Source organism: Astyanax mexicanus, chromosome 13, assembly GCF_023375975.1.
Source record: "Astyanax mexicanus isolate ESR-SI-001 chromosome 13, AstMex3_surface, whole genome shotgun sequence".
Lineage (NCBI taxonomy): Eukaryota > Metazoa > Chordata > Actinopteri > Characiformes > Acestrorhamphidae > Astyanax > Astyanax mexicanus.
In genome coordinates, this window is record NC_064420.1 from 13,680,708 (window position 1) to 13,703,934 (window position 23,227).

Consider the following 23,227-nt stretch of genomic DNA (forward strand, 5'->3'; position numbering starts at 1 on the left):
TTGGACAATAGAAGATTGGAAAAACGTTACCTGGTCTCAAGGGCGTAGGAGCGGGCTTGATATTGGGGGGGACACATTTGCCAATATGAACCCAAGCCCACCCAATAGTTTCCTAGAACAACATTTGTGGAAATTACTTTTAATTAAAAGTAAATTATTATTATAAGGTGATTTTACAACCTAAACATGTTACTCCACATTACAGCTACTGTTGTTAGAAAAATTATGCAAGCAATGTCTGAATTATGTACATATGACAAAAATTTTCAGTTATCACCTAATATTTAAAATAATATAACAGATTATTATTATTGTTATTATTATTATTATTATTATTATTATTATTATTATTATTATTATTATGTATTGGCATGTCAATTCTGTTGTATATTTACATTTTCTCCTGCACTTTTATTTTTTTCTACTGAGAGCTCTTCTTAAGATGGTGTCCTTTTATGTAAAAGAATGTAACTTTACGTTTCATAGAGACTTTTATAAACGTCAGGATATGTGGTCTTACTGTGAAATACAAATGAACAAAGTCACGTTACAGCAGTGTTTCTCAACCCAGTTCTTATATATTCTACTGCATATTAAAACTGTTCTGCATATTCTAGAGCTTCCTCTGGTGGATATACATGATTAATTTAGGCTCCATAGGGGGCTAAAGGATTTTAACAGGTAAACTCAGTAAATGACTGTTTATTAGCTGATCAGGTGGAAAACACTAGTTTAGGGCAGTGATCGGGGTTAAGTAACTGCTTTAAACTACCAACTTAAAGTACTGTACGAAATTCTGGCGATCATCTACATCCAGCTTCTAGATAACTAGTTAGTTAAATCAATTTTCGTTCATTATAGCTCACAGTAAGTCCTGTAATCCTAAATGAATAAACAGTTTGAAAATTAAAGTGATTAGCTGATCAGGTACAGGTAAACATTACATATATATTTTATTTTTTTCCTTTAACCCTGACTCCCAATCTAGCTAATTCCAAAGATAAGCTTACACACTAACACAGCTGCAGTTTATTAATCACAGTGGGTTTAAACTGTGTGCTGATTCAGAGACGTGTATTTTTAACCAGCTATCAGAAACATATCATCACAGTTTACGTGGTTAGCCTATCGTTACCTTTATTTTAGTAAAATCTCCGTATATCCAGATCTGTTTTAAAATCAGCTGAAGCTGCTGCGTCCCGATCCCGCTGCTAAATCTCACAGCGAGGGGGCGGGGCTTCCCCAACAGCAAACTGCCTCTGCTCCGCGCGCCGCAAAACCAGCAAGCTGATTGGCTGTTTCTACTGAGAGGCGTGACTTAATACCTGAACCGGCTCCGTGATTGGTCCGGTCTGTCTCCTCATTAATAGTACAGCTGACCTGAGCGAACTGATATCATTTTTGGGGGGGACAAATCCACCTGTTTCTAATATTGGGTGGGACATGTCCCACCCATCCCCCCTCGGTTCCTACGCCTATGCCTGGTCTGATTAGTCTTGATTTCTGCTGCCACATTAACATAACACCTCCCTTTCTATTTCTGGGAAGCTAAAATATTTCACCTTTGGCTTAAATTCATATTTTACCCATATGAAAATGTAATACATGTACAATATGTTTTTTTTATGATAAAATGCTCTTTTACTTGCTTAATTCACACTTACAACATTTAAAAGCTCCAGGCGGATGTAACCAAACATACAACTTAGGCTGAACAGAGCAGAGGTTAGGCTACTTGAGATATTGAGCTACTCCACGATAAACTGCATGTACTGTGTGTATAAATAAAAGACTGTTTACACACATAGTACCATGAGGAAGTTCTCTGGGCACCACCTTCTTGACATTAAGTCAAGATAAATCGATAAAAAGGGAACAGGTTGAAAAATGAATTGTGTGGAAATGCAGCATTATATAGATATTTTCAGTAACAGCTAAAATTCATGCAATTTGATCCTACATTCTACCTATGTGTTTGTGCCTGTCAGTCGATTTTTCGTGGCTTAATTTCAAGATGGCGGAACTGGGGAAAACTACCTCAAGGTACTGTGTGTATAAACAGTGTTTTTATAATAAACAACCTGTGCATTTTTAAAGCTCTCAGTCCCTAATTTTAAATGTCAGGATTCTCAGAATTCTACCAGTGGAGTGTGGAGCTACTTTGAGCTTGTTAGTGTAAAAATAGTGATTTCTTTGCATGGGTAACATTATGCCCCTATGACTAGCATTGAAGTCCTTTTGGGAGCATCGGCCTGTAGTGCTGTATTTAAGAATGCTGGGGGAGAACGGAGGTGGGCTATTTGACAAAAGTTCATACTCAATATCATATTTCACTACAACCCAAATCCATTTCACGCTGGAATTCTGCTTTAAAGCCCTTAATAATAATAGTGATAATGATACTCCTTAAACTCTACATTCTCTTCAAAACATAAGATTTAAAAGAAGACAGGGCTATAATAACATGCATAAATCAAAGTTAAATGTGAAATGTAAAACTAGTTTCACAGATGTGCAGATTAGTGGATATTCCCACTTTAGGGAGGTGCAGAAACCATTAGACTCAGAGTAATGAGGAAGCACACATTCTCAGCATTTCACACACAGCCCTCTCTGTGGTTGGCTGACGGCGTCTATCAATCAGCATCCAGCTTTCTGTTGACAGGGCGTTTAAATGTCTTGCCAACCAATGGCTAATAGCCTAGGGTCGCTGTCTCTGATTGGCTGAGGAGAGCGTGGTAGCGCGCGTGTCAGGTGCAGGATTTGGCTCTCAGGTAGTTCTCAGGTGAGTCAAGGTGAGAGAGTGCGAGCGAGCGCGCGCGCGCGCAGCAACTGCGGTGGACACGAGCGACACTGGACTCAAGTCTGTTTTGGTCAGGTAAGCGTTTACCTCAGGACTGTTTTGAGGCGAAACGTTTGTATAAACATCTCGTTTTTATATAACTGTCGTTGTTTTCTTAAATAAAAGACGTGTATAGACGTTTAGAGGCGTAATTTGCCTATTTTGCCTTAAAAATCATCCTTAAACAGAGGAAAACACAAGACAACTGTTTAAACGCTACATAATCAGGCTTTAGCTGTATTGTTACCTGCAAGACCTTGGGACTGTTTTGAAGAACTTGAGTCCAGTTTAAACTATGACCTGTGCTGTGTCTCTTAAAAAAGCCAAACAATTAACATGAACTAACCCCTCAGAAACGAGTCTAATGCTGGTTAAATAGCTTAAATCAGGACAAAACACTGCTTTTCATGGTAAATGTGTAAAACACTTTTATCAGTGGACGTTTAGCTGAGAGTATGTCTTTTATTTTATCACATTATATTCTGAATATTGTTGTTGTAATATAAAACATATTTTCTGATAGATATCACTGCTTAACCAACACTTAGCAAATGCACATATCATTGCAAACTGTATAATTATTGCTGTTTCATAAATTTGGCAAAGTATTTTAATGAGTAATTTGAGTATTTAGATTTTTTGTTTTAGATCTGGCTTTGCTGTTTTATTTTGTCAAAACATTATATATATAATAAATATGTTTTACCATGATAAAATCTTTAAATATTGTCTTAAGTGACACTTTTTACTAAGTAATTTTGAAGCATTTCTATTGGTCCATTAATCATAAAATTTGCACACAGAACAGAACAAAATATTGTAAGGCAAAAATTAAGATATAAGTTTTTTTGCATGACAGTGGAGATACTTCTAATGAGTACATGTGTATTAAACTGATTTTTTACATAATTAAACAGGTCTAAACAACATCATTCAGCATGTTTGTTGTGCAGTGCTATTTATAATGGTTTACAGAATACAGAGTTGCTGTTAAGTAAAATACTGATGCAGATGTTTGCCCAAATAAATCTCCAAATAAAACCTTTGTTTAACCACAAGCATTACATAAGAACCTCAGAAGATATTCACTGATGGGTTTGGGTAGTAAATGCAGGGAGACCGTATGTGTCGTACTCATGGTGGCTCCTATCATCAGCACTGTAAAGAATTGAGGTAGTAAGTTTCTCTATATTTACCAGTACCTTTCACACCAAACCACAGTCTGAATGATTCTTCAGTGTCATTTACCTGTAATAAAGAACAATGGATCTTATTCATCAATATCTTTTTAGAAATTTATTTAGATTTGTTTTAGAAGTCTTCACTGTTCATAGCTATGCTCCTTACCTATGGAATGTATTGTTCTCATAAACTGAACAAATCCTAACTAAACAAACACTGAAGAATGTCAGACTCCTAAAGTCAACTGCATAATGTTGATGCATCTCATGATTAAGTTTAAAGAGTTATATGAATGACCTACAAGGTGGTTAAATTGTGTAAATGGTGTAAACAGAGCTAAACCTAAATTAGTTCCTTAGTCATTACATGTTGGTTTAGACTTTTTTTAAATTCTTAGTCACATGGGGTTTAAGGTTCACTTAAAATTGGCATCCAGTGTCCTTTAGAATCTGAGTTAATATATGATAGTGCAGACTGTGCCCTAGGGTATGTTTTTAACCTAAAACAGTGTCAATTTATGTGTTAACAAAAGTGGTTTTCAGGGGATGGTTTCTACATATTAGACAGCACGTAGACAGTCAGTTCTTACAGTTGAAGCAGGAGAAATGAGCAAGCATAGGAATATTGAATATTGAATATTCAAAAATCTCATGCGGCTCTTGTAAGATGTTCCTGGTTGTTACAGTGACACTTTTTATCAAGAGGATGAGGGATCCATAACCTGACATTAGTAAAATCAGGTAAAAGACAGGATGATAAGGTAAAATAGCTTTATTTACAAAAGAGCTATTAAAACACAGTCACACATTCTAAACCAGCCATGTTTCCAAGTTCCACACTGAGAGAATCAAACTGGACAGCACCAGAGATATGAAAAGAATAAAACAGAACTACACTGCCCTATTCATACAGTTACAAAACAGGTAGTTTGAAGCAAATTAAACAAAAGGTTAACTTGTCTAAACTTCCCTGGCCAGTAACCAATATGCATCAGTTGGTGCCCACTCTCTAAACTGGGAGTCCTGTGCGGTGTAGAAAGTATAGGTGCACCTTTCTTACCTACTTGAAACCTCAGGTGGCACAACAGGTAAATCTATTACAAAACAAAGTTAAGAGCTACAGGTAAAATACCTTAAACTTGTGATGTCAAACTTGAAACTCACCTTTGAACTGAATCAATTCATTTGAATCACATGGTTTCGACAAACTGCTTCGAAATCCATATATAAATAATTTTCAGAATCAACTGGTTTGTTTGATTAAATCTTCCAAAAGCCACAATCACTACTATAAAACCAAAGCCCTTATCTAGAACAAAGAGTAATAACTCATTAAAACAAAGTTAGGGAACATGCAGATTAAATAGCCCACCAATTCAAGAATTTCCCCCCGGGGATCAATAAAGTATCTATCTATCTCTATCTATCTATGTAGTACTAAAACAAGAGATTTAAAAACACAGCATATGGTGTGATAACAATCCTCTATCTCTAGCAGCCATCTTTGAATTCTGCATTTAAAATCACCAGACAGCACTTCTTGTGGAAGAAAACCCAGAGAGAGAGAGACAAGCACACAAAAAAACAAAAACTAAGTGCTTGCACTTAACACTGGTGTGCAGTGGACAATACCTTACCTGTCTGATGAACCAGGTTAATGATGCTTTTCACAATAAACTTTTAAAGAGTGTTGGAGAGAATTTACAGTTATGGTGAATAAAATCAGATTGAGTAATGCCTCTAAATCTGCATTACAAAAAGTTACAACTCGTTTAATTATGGTGGAGGAATGTAAACAAGCTAGAGGTGTATGATTTGGACAAAAATGCGATGCTGTTGGATATCCCGTTATCAAATTAAAACATAAATTTGAATTAATTTAGATTTGTGCTTGGGCAGCACTTATTTTGCCCCGGATTAGAATTAGTTTGGTGTGTGCTTTCACACTGTGGACCTCTCAATCTACCCTCACTCTACCTCACTGTACCTTGCTGTACTTCACTCTGCCACATTCTAGGTTCACAAATGAGTTTGGATAGAAAGCAAAGTGGTTATATTTGTGCTTAGAACTTTTATATTGAGCAAAGTGCAAAACATGAAAATCGCTGCCACATAAACGCGTTCTCTACAGGTTCATGAGATTCCCTCTGGTAGCTTCTGAATGTAAAGATGTACAGTCTCCATTACCTCATTTTGAAAATTGCAATAAACTGATTCATTAATTTGATTAGCCTTTCAGCACTATGTCTCAACCATTGAATTATGGTTTGTTAAACAACAATTCATTGAAAGGTTATTCGGGGAACTGAAGTGGCATTGCTCCAAAGAATCCTTTGCTGCTGTTTTTAAGAGCCCATATGTGCCTCTGCTGACAGGACTAGTCAGATTTGTCTTGTGTATCTAGTGTAAATGATTGTCCAGCCTTGATGGCTGCCCTTGGTGCCAAAGGACACATAGTTCACATTCCATTTAGCTTTCTTCATGTTAAAGTAGTAAAGCCTACATCAATTCTAATGTCTGCTTCTTCTTACGTAGATTAAAATCTGACAGCTCTAAAACTGTAGTCAGGACTGTAAAATGTATGAAGAAAACCACTACGCCTAATGGTTTGATGTGTACTGTTTCAAAGGCTTGATATGTTGGTGCATGTCGAACAGGAGGACTATTACTGGAATGTCACATTACTGGGAGTGTCCTTGGTGATGGAGCAGTAACTGTCACATCTAACAATAATTATCAAACTAAAACCCATTGGATCCGTTTTTCAGTTTAAGATTAATCTAGACTAAAACAGAATGTCCAATGAAAAATGTTCATTGATGCTTTGAAATATCATTGACAATTTTTCAGATCCAAATTATGTTTATGTTTTAAATGTTTGTCTTAATATTATGTGAAAATAGTACTCTGACTAAATAAAAGGGTTTACAAATTAATTTAGTTTTTTAAGAATACAAGTCATTATCAGAATACTGTGCCTTTTGATGTCTCTAAACACTAAAAAATTACAAGATTTTTACTTCTTTTGACAATGTTTTTGACATCAAGGCTTTTGACTATTTCTTTTGCTATGTGCTGCTCATTTAAATACCCTTGTGGCAAGTAACAGGTGCAATATAAAAAGCACACCCAAAGGCAGATAAAAAGGAAAGAAGTTGACTCTGCATTGTGTGTCATCTTCTCCCTTTTGTGTCTATTTATGTCACACTAAGCATGGAGAACATAAAGAAGAGAAGAGAACTGTCTGAGGACTTTAGAATTAAAATTGTGGAAAAATATTAACAACTTCAAAGTTATGAATCCATCTCTAGACATTTGCTTTTAAGGATCTTTTGGTGCACTTCACTTTGTCAGGCAGAGCCTTATTTAAGTGATGTCTTGATTGAGAACAGGTGTGGCAATAATCAGGCCGGGGTGTGGCTAGAGTGAGTGTACAGTGACGGTATGTTTTAACAAGGGGGCAATCACTTTTTCACACAGGGCCATGTAGGGCCATGTTTTCCCCTTAATAATAAACAGCTTCATTTAAAAATAGCATTGTGTGTTTACCTGACACAGAGACATAAAAAAGCTAGACTGCAGTTTGCCAAACTGTACACGAGTAAGCCAAAATCCTTCTGAGAAAATGTCTTGTGGACAGATGAGACTAGGATAGCGCTTTTTGGTAATGAGGCCTACAAAGAAAAGAAAACAGTACCTACAGTTAAATATGCTGGAGGATCAAATATGTTAAGGAGTTGTTTTGCTGTCTCTGGCACTGGGTGCCTTGAGTGTGTGCAAAGCATCATGAAATCTGAAAATTAGTAAATTGTGGGTGGCAATGTAGTGCATAAAAGCTGGGTTTGCGTCCTAGGCCATTGGTCTTCCAGCAGGAATGTTTCAAAAAGCACCCAGAAAATGGATTCAAACAAAGCACTGGAAAGTTCTGAAGTGACCAACAAGAGTCCAAATCTAAATCCTATTGAACATCTGTTGAGAGATTTTTACTCTTCAAATGTGAGAGACCTAGAACAGTTTGCAAACAATGAGTGGTCAAAGATTTCAATTGAGAGATGTAAGAAGCTTGTTCATGGTTATAAGAAGCAAATGATTTCAGTTATTTTTTCCAAAGGGTGTGAAACCAAATAATAATTTGAGGATGCCAATATAATAAAACATGGAATTTTAATTATTTTTTGGAAAAAATGTTGGGGATGCCAACACTTTCGGTCATGACTATGTAATTCAGCTTTGCATTATGTCTCTTCCAGCTTATAAAACCATGAAAAATGGCATAACATATATTCTAGTATGCTGGGACATATTTGAGTCTTGTTGCCCATCCTTCTAGAATGGCGTAGTAAGCCAGAAACATGGTATTAGAGCAAACGCACTCGGCTCTATGAACAAGAACAAAACAGATATGATTCAAGGTGTGTAAGTTGAGGTGTTGGCCTAGGCCCTGCCTCTGCCTACTGGCTCTTCAGGTTTGCAGGGAGGACTCATGAGCCTCTTTGTGTATCTTCACTACGCCCAGCGAGACGTGTGTGCTCTTGCAATTAGCACAGTTTAACGAGGCAAGATTGAAGTTTTGGTATGCTGAACAACTTGAAAACCTCCCCACATGAACAATGATTGCTATTCATGCGTGTTTGTGTGCCTCAGAGCCGCCCTCTCTGAGCTTCAGCTGCTCGGGAGGCCTGGATACCAGCTGAGGTTTATTCAGGGAGCTTCTGGTATCTAGTGCACTGTTGTCAAAGCTGCTTTTGATCGTAGTGGCTATTAAAGCAGATTAGCCTATTCTTCTATGGAAGCCTAATTAAACATCTAATTATTAAGCCTGTACAATGTGGACTGATGGAGAAAGGAACTTGCTAAAGCTTTCTGAAGCTCTCTAAAGCTCATGGAGTGCCTGTGATGATGTGTAAGTGCTGCAGTATTGACATTGCTTTTAAAGTTGTTGGGGTTTTTTGTTGCTGTTGTTGGATTACCAAAAGACAGGCCATTTACAATGGACTGTACAGGACTAGAGGATTAGATATCACTGCCAATTATCATATATTAATAATGAGTTTTAAGAAATTTTATAATGAAACAAGAAACAGGATGTTTACACAGTGTTAAAATCAGTCACGATTTGTGAATAATTTTTATTCTAACAACCCTCAGTGTTAAACAATCCACAGATTTACAGGCTCTTACAGGCTCCACCTCCTAATGTTTTTGCTTCACTCCCAACATGCTCTGTTTTTTTAGGAGAGTTTAAATAGTTTGTTAAAAGGGTTATGTATTTGTTTTCTATGTATTATATTTGTTTGTGCTGAAAAATGTGATTTTGTTGTGGTGCTTCCTCTGGTGTAGTATTATTCACCATCTTGGGTTGGGTTGGATGTTGGATAAGGGTCTCCACTGGTGAGCCACAATTTTATAAGAGGATCTCTACTTGTTTGTCTGCTTGTTCTGACTTTATTTTAGTCTTCACTGTCTATTTTCATATACCTTCATTTTATTAGGCACTGTGTCTTTCTGTCATTTCCCATAGATGAACTATAGTTAATAGTTGAATTAACTTATAAAATAAGTACTGTTGTGGTATTTAACACTATAGTGAAGGGGACCATACGTCATTTGGGAGAGTGTTACTTTAAAATTTAACTCTGTAAATGATATCAGTTACTTTGACACTTTCAGTTTTATTGTGTACCGTAAAAAATTCGCATTGTAATTATCTATCCAACCTGCCAACTAATTGCTAATGATGTATTGAAAAAGTCACACAGATACAGAGTATGCTGTTCTGATATTGTTATTTGATATTACCATAATTGTAGCCTTGATACCATCAGCAATTTCATAAGACTACTCTGGACATGAGACTCATGTTCATGAGAGCCTTAAAGATACATTACCACAAGATCAGTAAAAAGTATCAGTTGTGTATCAAAAATACACTTTTAAAAATGTAGTCAGATCAGCACAAACTAATAAAGTTAATTACTACAGAGCCTTTTTTAGTTCATTCAACTTAGTCTTAACTAAGTCAAACTCCCTCTTAAAATTTTCGAATAACTTTTCTTCTTTAGTAAGCTTTCTTTATATTCTAAAATTTCTTAGTGTTTTAAAATTATTTCTCATAATTATATGATGTTTTTTTGACGTTTCGGATGATTTCTTATTGTTTGAAATGATTTAATGATATTTTGTAATATTATATTGAGATTTTTCATTATTTGAGAAACCAAATCATTAGTATGCTTTCTCAATATTTTAAAATAATTTCTCATAGTTTTGAGATTATTTTTCAGTATTTGGTCATGGTAACATATCATATAGAGAATATTTCTCACTGTTTTGTTATTCTTTCTGATTATTTTATTTTTTTGTTTAATTGTGGAATGAACAAAAAGTTGGACAACCATAGTTAAGTTATCAGTACAGAATGTAATTGCTGATTAACTTTACCAATGTTTCCTCACACAGAGGAACTTCTGGGTTTGACCACAGCACGGCCCTGAACATCTAACACCAGGAATCACTGAGCCTCATGTGCCATGCCAGCAAGTGACACCTGGCCATGCAAAGATGCCATGGAACCCCTGGTCAGCATGAACAGTGCAAGCAGCTGTGACAGCATGGTCAGCACCAACTCTGGCTTTGTGAGTATCAAAATTAATGATCTGCTACCTGATTAGAGTTGTGTATTGACAAGAACCTGGACTGGGCAATATGGTAAAACTGTTGTAGTACAATATTTAAAACTTTAAATAATTTTCACACTACAAAATATTTATTGTCCTATTTTCACACACAGACAAAAACAATGCAAACAATGCAAATTAATACTACAGTTATTTAAATCATTTTATTTTAAAATGTGCTGCGCTTCATCCAATGTCTTTTAAACACTGATACAATTCTCATTATATTCAGAAATGCAAATTTTTATCACAATAACAAATTTATTAAGATATGATACAATATTATCATATCGCTCTACAACAATATGGCAATATTATACATAACATACAGGTATTATGATTTGATATACTGCAATATATTGTATATTAAGTATATTAAATACTGTAAGCAAGGCAATATATTGCGAGTGGTCGAGGTTTAAACACAACACTAAATGAACCACTGTTTGCCACTGTTTATTTTAACATATGAACTAGGCAACCAGGTCAATATTACAGCATGTTTTGGTTTAAAAATTGTTGAACTGTTTTTAACCTGAATATGACAAATTATTTATAGGAGACAGCCGCACACGTGTCAAATGTCATCACAGGAGAAATATTAACATAATTTTGGTATTAGGAGGCCTGTAACAATAATTATTTATCTTTGAATAATATGTTCTCTTAGAAAATAATTGTGATAAACAATGTAATTGTAATTTTATACCACTAGTATTGTGATAATTTTTAAACAGGATAAAACATTTCAGTACACATTTTTAAAGAGCAAAAACTGTTGATTATAAAGAATAGCCATACTTAAATATACTACAATAAATAAATAGAAAGACAACATACCAGTTCATTCACAATATTGGGTTCTTATTGCTAAGAAAATCAGACTAACCAGAACTGAGGTTAGTAAATTTGCATTGTCCATATATTCTTTGATAGGTACAATATATATAATATCCAACAGACTTGCAGTAGTCAGTGTACAGCTTTATAGTAGTCATTATAGATGTACTGTCCTCCGAAAATAACTCAAAACACAGCCATTAATGTCTTAACACCTGGCAACACAAGTGAGTTAACTCAGTTTGAGGGTGATAGCAATCCTCTAATAGACTTGCCCTTTGTTGTGGAGAGCAGCAATTCTATTTCTCACATACTCAGAAAGTTCTTTGCCATGAAGTGCCATGTTGAATATCCATTGGCCACTATGAGAAAGTTGTCCTTAAAACACACTCTCCCCTTTCACACCTCAGACCTCATAACACTAACTAGTCACATGACACTGCGGAGGAACAAGGACACAGTTGGGCACAATTTGGACATGTTCACTATGAGGGGTACTCACTGGGTACTCACTTGTGTTGCCAGCTATTTATACATTAATACTGATATATAAGCTGCACACTTGACTAGTCTAAATTCATTAAAATGTGTTTAATGCCTATAGTGTTTTTTTCATCCCACAAAGTCTAGATGGTGGGTTTAACTGCTGTAGAATTTAAAGAATCGATACAGCTTAATCATTTGTTACCTCAACCTTTAAATATTGTCTTACATCACTATATTGGACTGGCCCTTCAATGTTAAAAAAGCAACTCAGATAAGATCAGGCAGATGTTTAAAGTCCTATTTTTGTAGGTAAGCATGTTGGAATGTGAAAAACTTAGTTACACAATCTACACCATACACATTTATCCAACAGCTCCATCAATCTTGTGATGTTCAGTCAGTGACGTGACATTTTTAGCTCAAAGCAACTAGTTTTCCTGTAACTACAGGGACAGGTCCTTGGGCTAACCTGTTTAAAGGTACATTTTGAAGTTTAGAAAATTTTGCTCATGGGTTGCTTAGTAGGATGCCTCGACTGGGAAAACTCAAAAGACATCTATAAGATTAGTAATCAATATAACTCAATATAAAACAGCTGGCTGTACTGACCCACTGCACTGTATAAGTGAGCAAAGGGTTAATGTAGGTTAATTTGTCAGTCCATCAGGGAAGTGAGAAAGTTAAACATCAGGCTTTCAGGTCTGGTCAGATTGGCTTGTGGTCTTTGATGCCCTGCCTTAAAGCCGCAGCGGGAAGTACACAGAAAACTAAACTATGGTAAAGCCAAAAACCCCTAAACATTACATGAGGCATTGCATCAAAAGACAAACACTGAAACTAGGAACAAGCTTATCTGATAAGCAGATAAACATCTACTTTATTGGAAAGTGAGCAAGTAAGCATGAATTTAAAAGTTTGAGACAGTCGTCATACACACTTTCAGAAGACTGCTTAATTTTTTTTTACTGTGATGATCACTAATATACATTAATAAATTGGGGAAAATAATTAATGTCATTAGTGAATATTCAGACCTCTTTTTGCCTTAAAGACTGCCGTAGTACCTTTTTGTCATATTTCAAAACATTTCCTTAAGCGGGAAATCTTTTTTTCTTTCCATTCGCATAATTGCCAGAAATCTTTATCTTTAATAATATATTTCATTATCGTAGTTTTCGGACTATAGGGCACATCAGATTATAAGGCACACTATCAATAAATGTATATTTCTTGATCTATTTTATACATAGGGCACACCGGTTTATAAGGTGTATTAAGCGACATTAATAAGGATGCCTACTTTGAAGTGAGCAAGGGTTTTCCTTCTAACATGGAAGCTGGGGGAAGCGCCTAAGTAAATAAAACTGTAATTCTTAAAAAAACATTCACTTTTAAAGTCAAACGAGCGCTGGATGTTAATCTACACAGATTTCTCTCCTGTTAATCTGTGTGAAAGCGCTTCCGTTTACAGTAAGCTTATATTTACAATATTTTGTCTAAGGGTGAGTTTTCAGTGAAGTGTCATTAGCAGAGCAGCATTAGCATTAGCCACAGTGATAGCTGGACGTAAATGCTGCCCGCTAGAGCTAGAACTCTGATTGTTCCACTAAGCCAGGGCAATATTAGCTAGCGGTTCCAGTAAACAAGCATGCAGACACGATATACTCACCCCTGAATGGCAAAAGAGTTAGCGCTCCGGTTAGCAGCTAATGCTAATGCTGTGTAATGCTGGAGAAACTTCTCTGAAAACTCACCCTTATAACAAACCAAATTTAGAACCCCTTTTCAGCATCTTATCTGCCAAAACTATTTCAAAAATTATTTTCACGCAGATTCTATTTTTTTTTATTTATCATCATGCAGACAAAAGGACATTTAACCCTTAAAGCAAAAACAAATTAGGTAGTATAAAGCTAAAATGATAAAAAAAAAAAGTAGCTAGTCTTTTAGCCTAACAGACATACATATGCTAATGGTCGGTTACCTCAGCTTGCTAACGCTAAACTAGCTATTTTCTGCTTGTATCTTCCAAATCATAAACAGTGATTTTGTGTCTGTAAAGATGCAGAAACTGACAGGAAGTGTGAAAAGTACAGTTAAAAGCTGCATTTACTCATTTTCTTAAAGTATTTTATTATTGTAGTTTATAATGCTAGCTCCCTGACAACATTCTGTGGTACTGCTCTGCGAGCTCCATGCTAGCTAAACTGCACTGAGAGAGAGAAACATTAGAGACGTGTGCCTTCTATAGCTAGCTAGTAAGTATATCATAACCAAATAAACAATGTGTACATTAAATGTTAATTAAAATGTATCTGGTGGGCTAGTGTTACTGGATAAATGTTTGTGTGTGTATTCTGATGTAGCTGCGTGTGTTGTTGCAGTAGCTAGCTTACCCCATTTGCTCCACTCTTGTCCTTCTTTATACTCTTTAAGCTAATATATGGTTCTTTGCATGCTGATTTTTTTTTTTTGTTTGTTTGTTTTATATGTTCAGGACAGAAGTGTGATGTCTGTGTTCATGTAGTACCAATGCACTTAATAAATGTTTTATTTTTAAATTATATAATACCTGACATTTGCTAAAAAATGCTTAGTCTTAATTCTTAATTCTGAAGTCTTAATTATTACTGGAATACAAAATACATTATTTTACATGTGCTCGTAATGTAAATGTAAATGTACATTATGCATAGTGTTAAAATGCATACTGTACTAGCTAATCACCAGCAAGTTACTTTATATTTGACAGAGTACTTTCTATAGTATGTGTCTAATTTTGTCCTAAATTGTGTTTTGTTCTGAATAGAGTGACGACAGTATGGAGCACCTCTCAGCTGAGGAACGAGCATGCCTAATGTTCCTGGAAGAGACAATCGAAGCTTTGGAGGCAGAAGATGACAGTGGTGTTTCCAATGATGAACCAGACGTCTTGAGTCCGGCAACAAAGGTGGACCACCTTAGGCCTGGTGGCCAAACCAAAGCAGAGGGTAAGTACTAGCAGCTGTAAACTGCTTTGAGTGATCTCAGGATTTTCTTTGATAACAGTTGAAAGAGAAACAGTTGAAAATATTTCTTTGAAATAATAAATATTAATATATATTTGAAAATATTTATTTTTATTTATTTATTAAAATATTTGTTTGTCCTGCTTTTGTCTTTCAGAGTTATCGTCGCATTACGACCCCAACAAGATTTTGGGAAAGGACCATAAACCAAACGGTTTGCCAACTCAACTAGTTCTAACCAATGGCAATGAATCTGGTGAACCTGCCAAATTACCTCCAAATCCAACAACAGTTGAACCAATTGCTGACGAATCAGATGAACTAGCTGATTTGCCGCCAGCTTTCATACCCGAGCCTCCAGTTATGGCTGATCCCTCCAGTGATTCAAAAACTAAAGAATGCCCTCCTAAGACCCAGCTGGAACCCATGCTGGATCAAATGCCCAAGACTCAGAAGTTCATTAGTGTTCCATCTGATATGCTAATGGAGCTGATTCCTCCTCCTTCAGACTTTATGGATGAGCCAGAACCTGCTCCACCAGTACCAACACAGCCCCCTAAACAAAGTCAACTACAACCTCGGACACAATCTCTAGCACAAGTTCAAGTAAAACCCCAAACACAAGCCCCATCAGAACATCAGGCTAAACTTCAAACACAAGCCCCATCACAGGATCTGGCTAAACCCCAACCTCAAACACATGCCCCATCACAAGATCTGGCAAAACCTCAAACACAACCTCAAACGCAAGCCCCATCACAAGATCTGGCCAAACCTCAAACACCACCTCAAACACAGGCCCAGACCAAACCTCAAAACCAATCTCAACCTCAGCCTCAGCTTCCACTCCAACTACAGGCACAACCGCCTTCAGATAGCATCACAATTGCTCCTCCACTGGGTTTTGGTGGGCAAGCTGAAGATGATCATGCTCAAAGCACAGTAACGTCATCTCCAAGAGGGCCACTGTCTCCAACACAACTGGACGTTTTGCGCAAAAAGGCCTCACTAAAGAAAGCCCCTGAAAAAGCACCTATAGTACGACCATCTGGTCAGAAGGTGTCAAATCAGGCCAGTTTTTCTGTTTATTCAACTGAAGGACATCCTCCTACTGCAGTAGGCCACAGCCAACCTAAAAGCCCACCAGCTGTGGCACCCAAACCCAAGAAACTGTCTCCCAAAATTGTCCTTAAAAGCCATAAAGACTCTGTGCCTGGTCATTCTCTTGTTTCATCAGGTGATCGCATGATGAACCCACAGAAGGTTCACATTGAGGCCTTGAAAAAACTGGGCTTGCTGAAGGCTGACGAGACAGACTCTGCCCCCAGTCTCAGCTCCAGTCCACCACACAGAATCCCTCCTCCTTCTACCTTTAACACAACCACAGTGCCACCATCTGGAGATGCAGCCCACGAGACGAAGCTTGCAGAAGTGGAGGCACAAGGGAAAATGATTTTACCTGCACAATCAAATCCTGAAAATGACGGAAGAGGAAGTCCAGTGATCCCAAGAGAGAGTCGAAAAAACTTTGAGATCAAATCAGCATCCCTGGAGCGTCCAAAGATGGGTCTTAAAAGCGTAACAGCAGACCATTCCTCTCTCATAATGAACCAGGAGAAGAATCAAGAGAAGACTAATCTAGAGCTGTCCCCTGGACAGTTGCGAAGGAGCCGATCCAGACCGGCTTCTGCAGGGAGTCAGAAGGAGATGGGTATTGATCAACTGTCTTCTAATTCAGGCAAAGAACAAGATGTCAGGAGGTCTCTGGGCTCCTCGCCCATTCCTCCTCTAGTGCAGCCAAGCACAGACTCGCAGGTGCCTTCACGTTCCCACGGCATGATCAGTGTGGTATTTACCCCACAAAGCAAGAACGGGGAAGAGCGCAGGCAGGCTCTGAAGAGACTGGGACTGATTTAGAGTCTGAGATTCATACTGTCTTCCCAAAAGACTGCCTGTTGGACTAACCGACCCTTGGTATACAAACATTTTACGTTTAGACATTTTGTCATTCTTGCTTCCCCACATATCAAGAATGTGGAAGAGCGCAAATAGGATCTGTGGAGGCTGGGACTGATTAGAGTCTTCAGAAGTTCATATTGTCCATGGACAGCTCATTGGACTTACTGACCTACGTTGCGCGAATGTTTCACAGTAAAAAAGCTGATCAGTGTTGGACCTTTCACATATTATCTCTTTGGAGGGAAAACAGGGACCTGGTTGTGGATCAGCGTACCTAACTTAATATTACACCTTCTTTGAGATGAAGGTGCTCATGGATCATTGTGGATGTACAGTAGCTACACTGGACATGTTAATGCATACAGAACTGTGTTTATTGTACTCGGACAGAGACTTGCTGGCAAACATAATGGAGCAGGACAATGCTGAACTTCTTTTACTGGCATTAATCAGTTGATTAATGTTTGTAAGACCCCATGGAGAGGCCCTGTTTATTTAAGATAAGTGATATCCACTTTTAACGGACACTAAATGTTACCCTGTGTTCAGAGGCAGGTGACAGAGCAAAAAGGGACCAGTCATTTTCTGTGGAAGTACACAATTTGTTTTTATATAGATTTTAAATAAATTATGAAGCAGTGTTGCGATATACTATACAAAAAAATAATTTCTGACCAAATTTACAGACATGTGGTCCAAGGTCCCTAGCTTCTACTCTCTATAAATCTGGTTCCTACTGCACTTAAATCATGTTTGTAAAATTTTAGATCTGACAATGGAAAAGAGGCTTATATTTGCCGTTTCTTCTTTTTCTGTTTAAAAACGAATAGAAGAACATAATGGAATGTTCGATAAGTAGCTTGCTAGATTAGCCTGCATGCTATATGCTGCTCTACACATACTCTCAATCAACAAAGTGAGTGGCCTCAAACACACCCACAAGAGATAAACTTGGGGCAACAGTAAACACGTGAACACGGTGTAACAACCTGTGTAAGTTGTCAGGTGTTATCATGTTGGTAAGGTTGAACACTAGCACCTACCCCTGCTCAAGGCAAGGCATTGTGAATTTTCACAATGCATGTGAGGTCAAGTGAGGCCTGATAGTGGGGGCAGATGAATGAGACATTCCAGGTCTGTGGTTGTGTGGGCAAAATTTTTCCATCCACAGTGTCACCTGTGTAGTAGGAATACGTCATTACCTCCCACAGTGAACAGTGCAGTGGGTAGTAATGATTATGACCGTCAGCATCCGGCTAGAATTGTCCATTCAAAAATAACATCTAGACGAGAAGCCCCACATGCATATTCCGCAGGTCAGTACAGCGTTATTTGGCTTCCATGGGACATGGCAAAAGTCATGGTACACAGATCTAGTTATTTTTGTAAGTTTCAATATTGAGAGACACTGAATTTTATTGTTCTCTTTTGGATAGCACTTTAATATAGAAAAATGCTAATAAACTTTATTCTCACAAAAATATTCTTGAACGTGAGGGTGTTTCATGTATTGAGGTATTCTTGAGGTATTGACATGTCAACATTGTATTGTATTTACTTGTGATAATTAGCAGTGATGAGTAATATGGAGATGTTTCATGGCCTGGGGAAGGCCAGTCACGATAAGTATTTTTGTTTGAACTATATATTGTTCCAGCAATAATTGTGATAAATTGTATTATTGTAAGATATTATTTTAATAACATTTAATGGTAATGATATAATGATTATATAATAGCATAGTAATACAACTACACTCTTTTTTATATTCAGTTCAAATTTAATTATTAAGACTATTCAGACAACGCAACTGGAATATAAGAACTTTTATTCCACTTCACTTTTATTATTGTACTTTTAATAATATTTATGAGTAAAATAAAAACAAATCTTTTGTTAATGGACTCTTCTCAGCAAAAATTCAAAAAAACATTGAGGTTCTTTTTATATATTGTACTATAAATCGTTAATGTAATTATTGTTACAGGCTTAGACTGTACAGCAACTAAAGTAAGCCTCCTCTTTTTCTTTTTTAATTATTATTTACTGGCATTCAAAAAGTACACCATCAGAGATGTCCTTTCATACAGAACAGACAATGATGTCAGTGATTCTAATCACAGTCTGAGATCCCAAATCACCTTCAGAGTTGCTGATCTAGGGCCAGTTTTTTCTGTGACCATCACCATTGTAAACACAGGTGAACTGATATGAGTTCAGCCCTGTTCCTCAGATTCTTAAGTGAATACCAGCATAGGTGTGAATGAGGTGTGTCTACAGCGAGGTCTTGAGTCATCATGTCTTCATTCTGTTAAGTCTCTGACGCACAGTCCTGTCAAGTCCTCCAGATGCCCCTCCATGTTTTCCATGTCAACACGAGACTGGCATACTGAGGGTTCTTCTCATAGCTTCAGCAGATTCTAATCTAATTCTGCAGAAACCAGACAGACCTGATGCGAGGCACCAGGCCCTCATGGTTTTAAGTTCCATCTCCTGTAACATTACCCCTCTATCGATTTGTAGTTTGAGTTTTATCATGTTTTTGGAAACACATGACCTATGAGGTCATGTATGTCAAAGAGGTCAGGCTCCATTTAATTTTACATGGTCCAGAAATAAGCAAGATGACACACTTTCAGTGTGTACCTGATATGTAAATCTCTCTATTTTGGATGTAAAATGGACTTGTTCTCCTCTTTGCTAGAAAGGTAGTAGCTGTAAGCCGTGGTTCTTTTCATTATTTGATATTTGGACAAATATGGAAAAATTCATAATATGTGAAGATATGTTGACTATTTTCCTTACATTTTAATATATAACCTTTTTTGTATAATAATTAACTGGTAAGGAGTTAAGCTTCGTTCAGGCCTTGTTCACTTTCACATGGTCCAAATATTTGCAAGATGACACACTTTCACTATTTAAACCTGACATGTGTACTTCTCTCTTTTTTGGGTGTAAAATGTCCTTGTTATCCCCTTTGCTAGGAAGGTAAAAGCTGTAGCCCTGGAAGGATTTAAAATGTCAACCATTTTCCATACCTGTTCCCTTAAATCTAGACTTTCATATGGTGTTTTTGATATTTTGCTATTAAAGCCTCTGGGAACACATCTGATATATTGTTTTTTGTATAGTAAAGAATTTGAGTGTTATGTGATTGACAACTCTCTGTCATTAGTGAATATAGCTTTTTCGTTGAATTGTAGGGAAAATGTGACGGAGTTCCTGCTAAGGTGCCCCTTCTTCCAGAAAATTATGTTTCCTGTAGATCAAGATATTTTGATAAATTGCCCTTCAGCCCCGGTAATAGAGAAAGATACTATTACAAAGTGTGTTCTACTATGCTACTTCTATGCCCTTACCAATAGAAAAAATGGGATGCTGTGCTGTTAGCCTAATAATTTAATCTTGAATGATGAAGATGAAGACTTTTTCATCATACATGGTGCATCATAACTTTCTGCACATTAGCAGGACCCTACTGCTGTGCAGTAGGTGCCCTTTTTATTATTTCACCCATGCACTTTAAACAGCATCCACTAGAGTCCTCTGTTGCTGGTGTTCCAACTCTCAAATCTAGTGGAACAGTCTTGTAGTGCCCTCTGGTGGATGGATAAACACATCACCAGACCCCTTGTTTTTTTTTTTAGCATGACAATGTGCAAATTAGCATTTTATTGTGTATTGACCTTGTTTTCAGTTGACTTTATACTTTACTTGATAATGTGTGTGTATAGTGTAGCCTCTTCCTAGATACACCATGATGTTTTTAAGGTGGTAGATTGTTCGTTTTTTTTCTTTGCAAATAAAATGCCATGTGAAGTCTGAATATTATGTAGTATAGGTCCAAATGTTTCTGGACACCCTTTCTGAGGAATGTGTTTATCTACTTTAGGTTAAATGTGGACCTATTGACACCACACCTAATGCCAGGTGTGGGATAGATGGGTATAAAGGCCCCCAGCATTGAACCGTGGAACTGTGTTCTCTGGAATAGAGGTCTGCACTCCCGTGGGACTCGCGGGACCCGTCAGAATATGTTGCGGCGCGGGAGAGAACTGAATTACTGGCGGGAGCGGGAGTTTAATCAATCCAGGCGATGCGGGAGCATGTGGTCCCGCTCCCGCAGATTGATAAATAGTTAAGAAAATTGTAATAATCACGCTATGATTCTCATGCAAGCAACAAAAAAACCTCAAGAAAAATCTCAAAGCGGAGGATGGACCGACACACAAAAACACACACACACACACATCGATGGGAGATGACCATCACCTGACGGCAAGTGCCACGCAGACCTCTACTCTGGAATGATGAAGCTCCATTCAGTACTTTTGCGATGAGTTGGGGAGTTGTGGTGATCATCCAACATGTTGATCTCACTATTACTCACTAATCTTGTTGTACATTCAAAGTATCACAGTAATTTTTTCAAAATCTAGTAGAAAGTCTTCTCTGGAGTCTTACTTACAAAGCTCCCCTACAGGCCGAGAGTAAAGTGTTCACTGCCACACTGCTGTTCCCAGCCATGTGTGATTGTTTTAAGCACAACAGAGCGGCATTTCCAGCGTGGCATTAACATTCCACTTCTGACACCAACTAAATGTTTCAGTTGACTCTGTTGCTTGTTAACATGCGACCTAAAGGCTAAAAGGCCAACAACAACGTTTAAACCAATGCTTATAGCTAGACATAACAGTGATTCACATGGTATATGTTATATTGCCAAAAGTATTCACTCACCCATCAAAACACTGAATTCAGATGTTCCAGTCACTTCCATGGCCACCAGTGTAGACTTTTTCTACAAACATTAAAGTAGCAGTTCGTATTATTTTGTTTCTATACTGAAAGCAGAAGCATTACTGAGTGGAGAAGGGATAAATGATTGTGTTTAATGGTACCGGTGTGATGGAACGACCACCTCTGCTAAGAATATTTTAGAATATTCATTCTAAAAACTGGGGTGTCATGTACTTACGTCACATGTTCAGCCTCTGAAAGAGGATCTGGCTCAGCTTTACTCCATTGCTGGTGGAGCAATGGAGACATCAGAAGGGGACCTCAGACCTCAGCAGCTCATTGTATTATAGGTGGGACATATTTTAAATGAGCCAAAGAACATATTAAAACTATTAAAAGAAGGATACAGTGTGAGGTGTGTTAGCATAGTGCTAATTATGGGATAAAAGCTTTCATTACTTTTAAGCTTCTTTAGCCTCATAGCAGCATTGGTGGTTAAACAGTTACATTAGTGGGAATAGGAGATTTGTGCATATGAGATTTTTTTGCCAAACTATTCTTTTAAATAGGCTATCAAATCTCTGTCTGTTCCCTTCAGGAAGAGGAAGTGAGACGATTGGCTGAAAGTGGTTTATTGCGACACCCTGACATGCTCAGGCCACAAGCACCGAGCCCACACACCAGGCTGAGGACGATGAGTAACGTTAGTGGCCTGGTGATGTGGTTTCTGTCTCCCAGCTGCTGCTTCCAGCTTCTCTGCATGGGGTCCTTTCTGACTAACCCACATAAACAATAACCAAACGCTTGCGGTTCACCAGCAATCTCCTTAATAATCCCACGATGCACTGCATTAATGACTGTACAGGGGTTCAGTTATTTGCGGAAATGATGTTGTGGCTGGACTCTGATCTGATACTCTGATATTTGTTTCTTCTTCTTGTTTTGTTGGCTTGAGAATGACTAATTGACCATTTAAGGGCATTGAGGCATTGAGACATTGCTCTGCTTTCTTAGATGTTGCTTTGGGAGGTCAGTGAGAATATTAGGTTTGTAGAATATTACATTTGCCATAGAATGTATATGACTGAATATTTAAGCAGCTTTTTGATGTATGAACAGTAAATATGTGACACATGTTTTGCAAACTTTTTTACCACTTATGTTATTTTACCTCAAAATGGATCACACTGTTTTTCCTTTTATGGTTTGATCCAATTAGTTGGTTTACTTCAATGAGACACATGGCTTACAGGAGACATCTAGCATAGCATTAGCATCACATAACGTAGCTTAGCAAAGCATACCACAACAATGCATATCATAGTTTTGGTTTTAGCACTGGAACCAGAACTTTGCAATACTTTTTGTGTTTATACCCAAATTTTACTGGAGAGCATTGCTTGTCCTGTTGGTACAGTGTGTGATTAGCTAGCTGAAGAGATTGTAGCAAGTCAGCTAAGACATTTAACATTCCTCGATCCACAGTCTCAC

The 23,227-nt window shown here is 37.4% G+C and overlaps 1 protein-coding gene across 2 annotated transcripts; it reads left to right on the top strand.

Moving 5' to 3' along the window:
- Positions 1–2,766: 2,766 nt before the first annotated feature.
- Positions 2,767–20,103, top strand: LOC103047614 (specifically androgen-regulated gene protein). 2 transcript variants are annotated; one of them, XM_007233429.4, is made up of 4 exons: positions 2,767–2,878; positions 10,483–10,658; positions 14,836–15,016; positions 15,192–20,103. In XM_007233429.4, exons 2-4 carry the CDS (start codon positions 10,554–10,556, stop codon positions 16,949–16,951), a joined length of 2,046 nt encoding a protein of 681 aa, XP_007233491.3. In that variant the 5' UTR covers positions 2,767–2,878; positions 10,483–10,553; the 3' UTR covers positions 16,952–20,103. The 2 variants fall into 2 exon arrangements, with proteins under 2 accessions (XP_007233491.3, XP_007233492.3); XM_007233430.4 differs by lacking the exon at positions 2,767–2,878 and adding an exon at positions 8,383–8,926.
- Positions 20,104–23,227: the final 3,124 nt, after the last annotated feature.

Coding starts and splice junctions, on each gene's coding strand:
- LOC103047614 (XM_007233429.4), top strand. CDS start 10,554: ATGCCAGCAAGTGACACCTGGCCATGCAAAGATGCCATGGAACCCCTG. Junction 10,659..14,835: donor TCAGCACCAACTCTGGCTTT/GTGAGTATCAAA, acceptor TGTTCTGAATAG/AGTGACGACAGTATGGAGCA. Junction 15,017..15,191: donor TGGCCAAACCAAAGCAGAGG/GTAAGTACTAGC, acceptor TTTGTCTTTCAG/AGTTATCGTCGCATTACGAC.